This window comes from Manis pentadactyla, chromosome 14, assembly GCF_030020395.1.
Source record: "Manis pentadactyla isolate mManPen7 chromosome 14, mManPen7.hap1, whole genome shotgun sequence".
Lineage (NCBI taxonomy): Eukaryota > Metazoa > Chordata > Mammalia > Pholidota > Manidae > Manis > Manis pentadactyla.
This window is the reverse complement of record NC_080032.1, coordinates 7,098,412-7,108,684: the sequence shown is the minus strand read 5'-3', so window position 1 is coordinate 7,108,684 and position 10,273 is coordinate 7,098,412. Positions and strand designations below refer to the sequence as shown.

Below are 10,273 nucleotides of genomic sequence, written 5' to 3'. Positions count from 1 at the left end.
TCCTTAAAAACAAGGGTTGTTGCCCTCACTGACCTGCTTGCAGCCATGGATTCAGCACCTTTCCTGCCACAAGAACAGCCAGACCATCTCCCTCCTCCCAAGTCGGCAGACATTTCCAAGCAGGTCAGCTAGTCCATGACAAGGAAACGGGAGGATCCCCTGCATTTTCTCTTGCCTCCCAGAATGGCAGGAGCTCTGCCTGGAAAACAGGCTGCATTCTGCACAGCTGTGATGGGATTTGAATAGCAAAGTGGACACATCCAGAAGCTGAAGCTCAAACATTTAAGAAACTCAGCATTTCGGTTCCTTTGGGTACTAAGGGGGTGAAGACAGAAAACAATGAAGATGGTGGAGATGAGGAAGAATCCAGAGACAGTTGAAAGCCATAGTACTGGAAAGGAAGGAGAGGACAAAGGTGCTGGATTTTACTAAGAGAAGAAAAGAGACCGAGTTCAGGTGTCTCACCAGTCAGTTTATAGTATTGCATTTTGATTACAGGTGTATCAATAGAAAACTTTTTGAGTATTGCCCTCTGGTAAAAATGCACAACCAAATTCTTATTAGATTAAAACAGTAGGCTGGGGACAAAACTGAACCATATACTGCCTGGGAGGGAGAGAGCCGGATGAGAGAGAGGAATCACCAGCTCAGGAAACCCAAGACTCAGCGAATCCTCCAGACGGAAAGGCCAGGGTCTGAGTGGCACTTCCCCAAACAGTCTCCCCCAGGGATGTGCTCTGGGGAAGCCCCGTCCCACAAGGCACAGCGGGTAACTGTTTCACCATCTTCCGCAGACTTCACCGAGTGGAACCACAGACCAGTGGCACCAGGCCATGGTTCCTGTGCTTCAGGTAAACCAAAATCCCCAAATAAAAAAAAGAGTTGGGGGAAATCAAACCACAATTTTTCCCGTGGCCATTAAAGAGAAATTTAGCAATTGTTGCCTTTGTCCATGGCCCTGAGAAGATGCCCGAGGGACACAGCTCCATGAGGCTGTGGCTGGGCAGGAGGGCAGGCATGGTGCTTCCTGCACACCTGCCCGCAGCCCACCTCCTGTGCCCATGGGCCTGGGGGCTCAGTGATGCCCACCTCCTGTCTGCCCAGCGCAGGAACCTTGACTGGGCAAGCAGGACTGGCCGAGGAAAGCACGGGGAGGGCAGGGGTGGTGAGCTCTGCAGACCAGCCGGCACTGCACATGGCGCCCCCCTCAGGATCTGGCCTCTCCCACGAAGGGAGGCTGCCCGAAATCAGACCAGGAGCTCCATCACACAGAAGGTCCTTTCCTGTAAAGCATCCTTTGGAATTCACTCAGGGTACTACCCAGATGGGCGGTCTGACCACAGAGGATCTGTCCGCTCCTCAACCTGGACTCAAGTGTCTGGGCAGGAAACTTCACTGTCCACGGCTCACCCATGATCCCTCCTGCAGGGGGAACTTGGGTGGCAGGTGGAGAGGCAAGACGGGAGGATCTTTCTTCCCCAGGCTGTTTGGACGGTGCCACAGCACAGCCAAGATGACGGAAAGCTGCTCGAGCCAACACATCCCTGACCTGAGTCGGGAGCCGCTCAGCCTCTTCCTGACCCACAGCTGCCCAGGGATCGCCCCGAGGAGGGCCGCCGTGCTGGAGCGGTCCCCTTCCCCAGCCCTCAGATCCCAGCACTACTCATCGTCTGGGAGAGAATCTGGCCTGGCCCTGGAGCCTCTCTAACTTCCAGATGGTGCTGGATTCACCACATCTTGAGGAGACAGGAGCCAAGAAAAGCTCAGGCTTGGCAGCCTCGTTCTCTGTCCTTCACCCAAGAGTCACAAAAAAATGTATGGTCTCACAGCAGGCACAGATCTTATTTCTTTTAAAAAATAAATATTTATAAACTTAGGGATGAAGATTCAAAGAGAGTATCTTTCCCTCCAAAAGCACAAATGTCTCACGTGAGTCAAACCAAGGTCACATCCACCAACCCACAAACGAAAGACCACCCCAGAGCCCTGCTGTGAGGGGCAGGGAAGCTCTCTGGTTCCGAGCCCCTTAGTCTCCCTTGGTGATCAAGTCTTCTATGTAGGCATCCAGCTCGTCATCTGTGTTGATGTCTATGTCCTGGAACAGAGAGGACAGGGTCAGCTAGGGGCCAAGGGCAGTGGGAGGCCCACCTCCCTACCCTTCTCGCAGCCCATGGCTAAGCCTGGGGTCCCCTCCTCTCCCCGCTCCCCCCTGGCTGTCAGGCCTGCCCATCGTGCTCATCTCCTGCCCCCCACCTGCCCCCCTCTGCACAGATGATGCTCAGATTTCTTGCTCCTGCTCTGCCTCCACTGCAGGTTCCTGGTCGCTGCTCATGAGCTGCCGGCTCCTCAGACTCTGTGCACCCCTCCCCCAGCTCCGCTGCACCCCCACCCAGGCTGTTCCCATCTCAGTACAGGCCACCACCTGCTCTGCACCCAGGGGCTCAAGACACACCAGGAGAATCCCCCTCGTTTCCTCCCCTTCCCTCAGATATTCCTAATCTGCCCAGTGTTCCCCCTCCTCACGGTCACCATCCAAGGCTCAGAACACTAGAATCTCTCACGCAGACAACTGTGGCAACCTCCTCACTCAAGTCCCGTGCTCTGGCCTCCACCCCCTCCAGGCCCTCCAATAAGCCACCAGAGTAAACGCCTCAGATTGCATACTGGATTGTGCCAACCCTCTCCAGAGACTTCCCACCTGCAAACAGGCCCTGCCCCTTCTCCTACTGCCCATGGCCCCTGCCCTGAGCCTTAGGTCCTGCTCGTCCCTCTCCTCAAAGCACTCACACCTGCTCTCAGCTCAAATTCCACCTCAGAGAGGCCATCCCTGAACATCCTAGTAAAGTGGCCTCCCCATTTTCCATCTCTCATCGTTTACTTCACAGCACTTCCTGCCATTAATAATTCTGCGTCCTCTACCAGACTGCTGGGGGCTGGGAGAACAGGGACCTTATCTTGCTTGTATGGTCACCCAGTATCCACAGGACAGGCACAGAGCTGGTCCTCAGTGTTTACCGACTGGATGAAGGACTGAGACCCTACAGGGCACTCCCTGCCTCTGGGCTCCCCAATCCCACCTGGCCATCATCTGGAAAAGCAAGAACTTCTTTCTGTTTTATGGCTTGGAGGACTCACAAACCAGGTTGTACATCAGAACATCTAAACAAGGGCAAAAGTCTGATACCGTGGGTCTGGCTGGGATGAGACCCAGGCAGCCGCACCACCTCCAGCCCTCCTGGTCAGGATGCTGCGCAGCCAGGGTTGGAACCACAGATGCCTGTGAGTGGGGAGAAGGGAGCAGGAGGTGCCCAGGCCTCGCTCCCTGAGACACCAGGTGGTCTAAGCTGCAATGAGAGGGCTGTCCAGCTCACCTCCTGCACCTTTTGCAGGAGCGCCACGATGTTGGTCCTTAGCTTCTGCAGCTTCTCCTCTGTCTCTCGGAGCTTTCTCTCTGAGGTGCGCAGGCTCTCCTCAGAGGCCTTGGCCCGCGAGTCAGCGCGGCTCTGGTAGGAATGGCACAAATTCTGAAGTCCCACTTCATACTGCCTGAAGTACTCTTTCTGCAGGAAGAAAGGCCGGAGGGTGATTGCATGAGCTCAGGGTCCCCAGGACCCTTCAGATGGGCACTGGTGTCCCCAAGGGGCTCACAAAGATGCTCGGTCTGAAGGGATGTCAGACACAAGGGGCAAGCGGGCTCTCTTGCACCAGAGGAGGAAGACCCTGATGCCCATCTCGTGGGGCTGCCACAAGGATGAAGACAGGGTGACAGGGTCACATGCGGTAAGCACTCAGCAAATGCCCTGGCAGACAGCAAGCTGTGAGTAAGCAAGAGGATTCTTACCCTTCCAAGCTGGCACAAGAGGGACAAGTCACCCTCCCCGCTCAATCACGCCGTGCTAACTACCCTGTCAGCAGCCCACTTCTAGGTCCACAATGTCAGGACCAAGAGTTCTCTTCCAGAAATATTTATCAAGCACCTGCCCCACAGTACCTCCCAATTTACGTGGTATGTTAATGCAGCATTGGAGGCTTTTTATCTTCCCCGAGCACCTGAAACTTCTAAGGTGTGGAGTGGTGGTGTTAACCAGCAGCTTTTCTAGACTGGAGGCCCTTGTTTCAAATCACGTTACATAGGATCTCAGTGAAAAACTGATTTAAAGAGTATCTCTTTATTTTAAAGTTCACACTTATAACATGATTTACCCAAATACCACCAATGAGAATGCGAAAGCCATCTTGAACACAAACCGACAACCAGCAGGTCCTGACCTGCAGTCTCACCAAATGACTACTGTAGTCTTACCAGCTCTAGCGTTTAGCGTTTATTTACTCCTGTAAAAATGCAGGTGATCCCAGCACTAAGCAGCTCCTGACTGCTGCCTTTAAGAAGTGTTACTGGCAAGTATTTAACTGTGGTTCACCTTACAATCCAGAATATTACACTATTAAAACCAAGATGGCAAGAGGACTTCAAGCTCACAAAAAAATAATTATCTGGGCAGCAGAAAATAAATATTTGAACAGGCTCCAAAGTATTAAAATTCAACATATAACATCTTGAGCCTGTGATTTATATTAGAACGACCGTTTACAGACTGACAAGGACATAATGAACATTAGACTCAGTTGCACCCCTGATATTAAGAAATCAAAGTTTGAGTTATTTTAGACATCACAATTAGGAAGCTATAAAGTCAGCACATTGGTGGGATGAACTCCCTTTACAAGCGTAAGGTAATGGACTTTCAGGCTCAGACGCTCCTGCTGACTGTTGGCCTGAGCAGTCATGCCCACCATGAGATCCCACTCACCCAGGCTTTGCTCTTAGTGTGGCAAGAACTTGAAGCCAAAAGCAACGTATCTGACAAGAGGATGTCGGCCGCCCTAGCTGGCCTATCAGCCCTTGCTCCTGGGATCTGCAAAGACCACCTGCAGCCTCAACAGGGGCCCAGTGGAGGCGGGGAGCCTGGCGAGGCCATTGTGAGCTCAGCCGCCCTCCAGCTTCCTCGGCGTGTGGCCATCTCTCCCCTCTCCTTTCCTCTCCAGGGAGGCAAGATGGTATGGTGAGAGGAGCAAGACCCTTGCCGTAAAAAGCACTGAATTCGAATGTGACTCAACTAAAACAGACTCTTCACCTCCCTGAGCCTTAGTTTCTTCAACTCCTAGCTTCATGTCCCTCTTTTTAAAAAGTAAAATGGAGATGAAACCCGGTATTTTTCTCTCTGGCACACTCTCATCAAGCACACAGCTACCACACAGGGTCCCTCCTTCTGAACATAATAGGCCTGCAGTTCTGATTCTCATTCTCATCTCCAGAGACTCCTCCTTCCCTAATAACATCCCACTCAAGGTGGGTGACCCCCAGACTCCCATCTCCAGCCCCGGCCTTCCCACCCTCAAAGCACCTGTCCCTGGTCTCCACCTGCCTGAGGGACATCACCAGCAATACAGCGCTGGTCCTCCAAGCCCGGCACCATCAAACACAGCTCATCTTCCCTTCCTCACATCTCTGTTCTGTTAATAGCTTTGTCACCAACCCACAGGCCTGGGATGTGGCCTCTGCCTCCTCCCCAGTCCCTTGCCTTCAGTCAATGACCTCTGACATGGCCCTTTCCCCCACTGTTCCTTTCCCACCACTCTGGCTCCGATTTCTATTCCCTCATCTCCAGCCTTTTACAACTGGACTGGCCTCCTGCCCCGTCCAGTCTCCCCTCTACCCATCCTACCTAAACACGCTGCCCGAACACTCAGAGGTATTCTCTAAGGGGCAGGGTCAGCAGATCACCGCCCACAGGCCATATCAGCCTGCCACTTATTTTTGCAATTAAAGCTTTGTTGGAGCACAGCCACATCCCCCCCTTTACAAACGGTCTGTGACGGCTTTCATGCTAGAACAGTGGAACTGAGTGACCCACAAAGGCAGAAGGGTCCACAAAGCTGAAGGTATTTGATAATTGGCACTCCACAGAAAGTTTCTTGACCCCTGCCCTAGACATGGTTCAGACAGACAATTCCCTCAGCTCAAACCTCTTGCTTGGCTCTTCTTTTCATACAGAGTTTAAGCCACTGTACCTAAGTATAGACTCTCAGGATGCATCCTCTCCTGGCTCTCAGGCCCCTTCTCTACATGCACACCACACAGCCTGCTGCCTTGACCCCTGTCCTGTCACCCCTCTGAGCCTTAGCTCACAGAAGTCCCCCTGTCACTTACACAAGCTGGTGGCACCCACATCATCTTCAAACTGATTTGCTCTCTCCCACCCCCACGCTGCCACAGCCCGCTGTCCACTTCCATGGCACTTATACCTAGTAAAAAGAAACCCTCAGTCTCTATGGAATCATAAGCTGCTTGGTGGCAGGACTCTGCAGGTCCAGCAGAGGGCCTGCTCAGGGGTGGCGCCACATCGGCATTTGCTGGGTTAAATGAGACCCAGTGTGACCTGCATGCAGCATGGGCTTCTCTCTACCTCCCTCTGACAGTCAAGTTTTAGGCACTTCAAGCCTAAGCTTTTCACTGTTGCCCAGGAGAGGCTTACTCCCTCTGGCAGAGTAGAGGAAAAGGGACATACTGGTCATAAAATGTCAAACCAGGCCTGCTGTCCCTAAGTAAGGACTCAGTCCCAACATCCTGTGGTGGGAGGGCTGGTTCTCTGCACACCAGTCACAGCCAGCTAAGCCACCTCTTTATCCACACTGCTGTCTCTTCTTCACTTCCCTCAGCAGAAGAAAGGGGAGCCGGCTGAGGGGCACAAACAGTTGAGAGCTGGCCATTATCACAAGCACCAAGAGGGGATGCCAAGCAAAAAACGGAAGGTCAGGCCAGACTCACCAGAGGAAATGATATTAGCTCATCTGAATTCATAGCACTCAGCTCCTTCTTGGAGACTGGGAAACTTGGAGGCAGGAAGTAACGTAAACAATTCCTAAACAAGAAAGAACGGGTAACGAATTCAGAACAGCACAGAGTGGGTAGACAGCCAACGCTGGCCGAGAGCATGAAGACACACGCACCGGAGGATCTGGACGAGCAGGTCAACGGTCTCGTGGCTGGTGCTCGGGGCAGTGGTGTCAGGCTCGATGCGGATGCAGTCAGAAGTGGAGGGCTCTGCCATGGCTACAGCCTGCAGGGCCACCACAGCCTCGTCCTCCTCCTCCGCCCCCTCCTGCTGTGTGTCGGGGCTCTGATACTCCGGGGAAGGTGGTTTCATCAGCCTCACATCCTCACTGCCTTTCTCCACCCTGGGAAAGACAAAGTGCTCATCATGTGTCTCTTGGGCTGCTGGGGTGGGCTACCTGCAGCAGGCCTGGTCAACTATTAACCTCTTGGAAGGGACATTACCAGCGGTCTCTCGGTGTGGTGTCTGTGGGTACGTAGTCAAACTTCACCTTCCATCGCACCACATGCTTGCCCACCTCCACAGCTGTGACACGGCCTGTATACCACTCTCTGTTCACACGCACCTCCACATGCAGCCCTTTATCTGAGAGAATAGGAATGGGGTGGGAGTCAAAAAACTAGACTATAGAGGCCCCCACTCAGCTAGAGCCATGTTGAGAAAGGTAGTCCCAGGGTTTGCAGGGACCTAGGTGCTGGCCCATACTGCACGGCCATGGAGTCCAGCCACTTTGGTCTCCTCCCCAATCTGCCACAAGGGTGCCAACGAGCAGCAAGATGAGTGACTGCCAGAGGTGAATGCCAAGGAACTGGTGCTAAAAATACACACGAGGTGTGCTATCTTCAGCATTCTTCTCCAGATGAAACTTGGAACCACTGCTGCATGAGAGCCCAGAGCTAGGAAATTCTCCGTGAACCTTCAGGATAAGCTGCCACTGGCCAAGAAGCCCTACTTCCCACGCACCTCCCTGAGCTCACCTTTCTGAGCCCTTTTGAAGCCAGCTGGGTCCTCTTCCCCAGCACTGTCTGAGAGCTGCAAGGAGAACAGTCTGTTAGAAGCATCCCCCAGGCCTCTGAAAAGCAGACTTCTGCAAGACTGGCCACCCAGGGTCATCAGCTGTCACATGTCATCTTACATGGCTGTTTAAACCACTATTGCCTCACTGACAGCCACTATCATCTTAGGTATCTAACCTTCTGACACTTTTATAAACAAGACAGTAGGTAAGGAGCAGAATGTCAGAGACTCAAGTAAGCAAAGAGTTTCAAGCCTTCGTGATCTGTATCAGTGCTGCCCCCAGGCCTATGATTAGAGTCAGAAGCCAGTCTCATCCAGGATCCTACCTGGCACCATGTTTCTAGTCATCTGTGTGACTAGGAGTCCCTCAAAGATGAACTGAGCTTCTGGAAGGCTCATGTCACAGAACACAAATGGAGCTGGGCCTGAATGCAGGTGGTGGGTGGAGACCCTGGGGCGGGAGACTCGAGAGCCTCCCCTAGATCACCTACCTCACTGAAGTCCTTCTTTTCCTCCTTCACAGCAAATTTTCCTCGCTTGGACCTCTCCTTCCTCCTGTCAGCTTCTTCCTCGGCTTCTTCCTCATCAGAGACCCCAAGAGTCCGCTTCCGAGCAGGACTGGCCTACAGCAAGAGGAGAGGGAATGTGAGGGTCCTTATTGGCCCTTGAGGTGCAAAAGATTCGTGTGACCTGAAGGAGTTGTTCAGAGACTGGCTTGACTGTGTCTCGGTGCCCGCCAGGGCAGTACACAGCAATCTTCTGGCTCCTGCACCCAGGAGGACCTTTGCTCAAAGCCACCACGGGGGAAGCTTCTCAGTTCGCTCACCCCTTAGCTTGCCTGGCCAGTCAGCTGTGACCTCCTTGAAACACATCAACCACTGCTGCAGCCCACGTGGGCTGCCTGTCACCAGCTGCCAACCCACACGCACAGCATGAGAAGCTGGTGAGGGCGCTAAGTCTGTGGCAGACCAAAACTTGGAGGGAGCAGTAAAGAGCTCCCTGGACATGGACCTAAGTTGCTTTGTGTCCCCACCAAGTCCCTTCAACTCTTTAGAATCTTCCTCCTCAGGGGCAATGGGAAGCTTTAGATTTGGTCATGTCTACCACAGCATCCCCCAGGATAGCTCTGACACTGCCTGATCCCATTCTGATACCGAGGGTGGGCTCGGAGACGGCAGAGAAGCATCTCACCAAGGAGAGTCTACTGGGTGGCTCAGGCTTCTTGACCACAGGAGTCTTGATTGCTCTGGGAGCAGGGATCTCCCGAGGGCTCCTGGAGTTGGGCAGCAGAGATGGCAAGAACGGCTGCAGCAGAGGAGTGGGCCGGGGTGAGGTCTTGACTGGAGTGTTAGCAGCAGGCTTTCGGGGTGCCTCCGGTGGCTGGAGTAACCTGGACGTACTGGCCTCCTCCCGTGCTGCCAAGGCAGGAGGCTTTGAGGCACTGCCAATGATAGGAGCATTTCGGGGCTGGCAGGCTGGCCTGGAAGCTTGAAGAGAAGGGGGTCTACTCGGGGCATTCTTGATCACAGCAGGTAAAGGAGGTGACCGAGGACGCTGAGGTCTATGTGCAGGTTCCTAAAAGAAGCCCAGGGAAAGTGAGAACACTGACCCACCCCTAAGGACAAGCTCCTCCCCCACCCCTGGGCTTTACCTCAGTGGAAGGTCTGGCAGTTACTTCCAAGGGCAATTTCTTCAGGTCAGCTTGGGAGCGGATGGGAGTGGTTTTCTGCGGGGCAAACATGATAATGAGGTTAACTGCATATCTCAGTACAGTCAAGCAAACTCTCTTTGGATCCCCATTATGTGTCTGGGATGGTGAGCAAATAAAAAAGTAAACTTGGACCACAGTCCTAATATTTATAAGCTCCCATTCTCACTGGGGAGGTAAAAAATAGACACTAACCATCAGCAAGCTACAGGATTCTATGTGATTAATCTAACCACTGAGAGGCCAGGAAATGTGCAATGGACTAAATTCTAAAGAGGAAGCCTAAAAAAAAAGAAAAGGCCTGATGGAAGAGGCCAGAAAGGACAAGTGGGATTTAGCAGCCCACGAGGCAAGCATAAGATGTCCAGGTTGGTGAGGGCATCTGCACAGACACAAAGGCCAGGAAGGGCAAGACTCCTGTAATAAACACGGAAAGGGGCTAATACCAAAAGTATGTCGTTAAAAATACCTGACAGATCAGTTAAGAAAAAAAGCAATAGAAATCTAAGAGTAGCAATTCTAAAAGAAACAGACACATGAAAAGAGTGGCCACTTTTAGAAATATGAAACAAATTCAAATTTTAAGACATGTATCTTTGCCTATCAAATATTTAAAAATAAATGTACTGCTGGTAAAAACCAAACTAATTCA

The 10,273-nt window shown here is 52.6% G+C and overlaps 1 protein-coding gene across 3 annotated transcripts in view; it reads right to left on the bottom strand.

Moving 5' to 3' along the window:
• Nucleotides 1-451: 451 nt before the first annotated feature.
• Nucleotides 452-10,273, bottom strand: part of MORC2 (MORC family CW-type zinc finger 2) — a 38,078-nt gene continuing 28,256 nt past the window's right edge. Inside the window, exons 18-27 of one of the 3 annotated variants that reach the window (XM_057492064.1) lie at nt 9,565-9,639; nt 9,105-9,488; nt 8,405-8,536; nt 7,874-7,928; nt 7,340-7,481; nt 7,012-7,239; nt 6,830-6,923; nt 3,372-3,560; nt 3,185-3,277; nt 452-2,095 (exon numbers count right to left, since the gene is read on the bottom strand). In XM_057492064.1, coding sequence (XP_057348047.1) covers nt 2,027-2,095; nt 3,185-3,277; nt 3,372-3,560; nt 6,830-6,923; nt 7,012-7,239; nt 7,340-7,481; nt 7,874-7,928; nt 8,405-8,536; nt 9,105-9,488; nt 9,565-9,639 — 1,461 coding nt within the window. In that variant the 3' untranslated portion in view covers nt 452-2,026. The remainder of the gene's footprint in view (nt 2,096-3,184; nt 3,278-3,371; nt 3,561-6,829; nt 6,924-7,011; nt 7,240-7,339; nt 7,482-7,873; nt 7,929-8,404; nt 8,537-9,104; nt 9,489-9,564; nt 9,640-10,273) is intronic. The other 2 variants (XM_057492066.1, XM_057492065.1) reach the window with 2 other exon arrangements.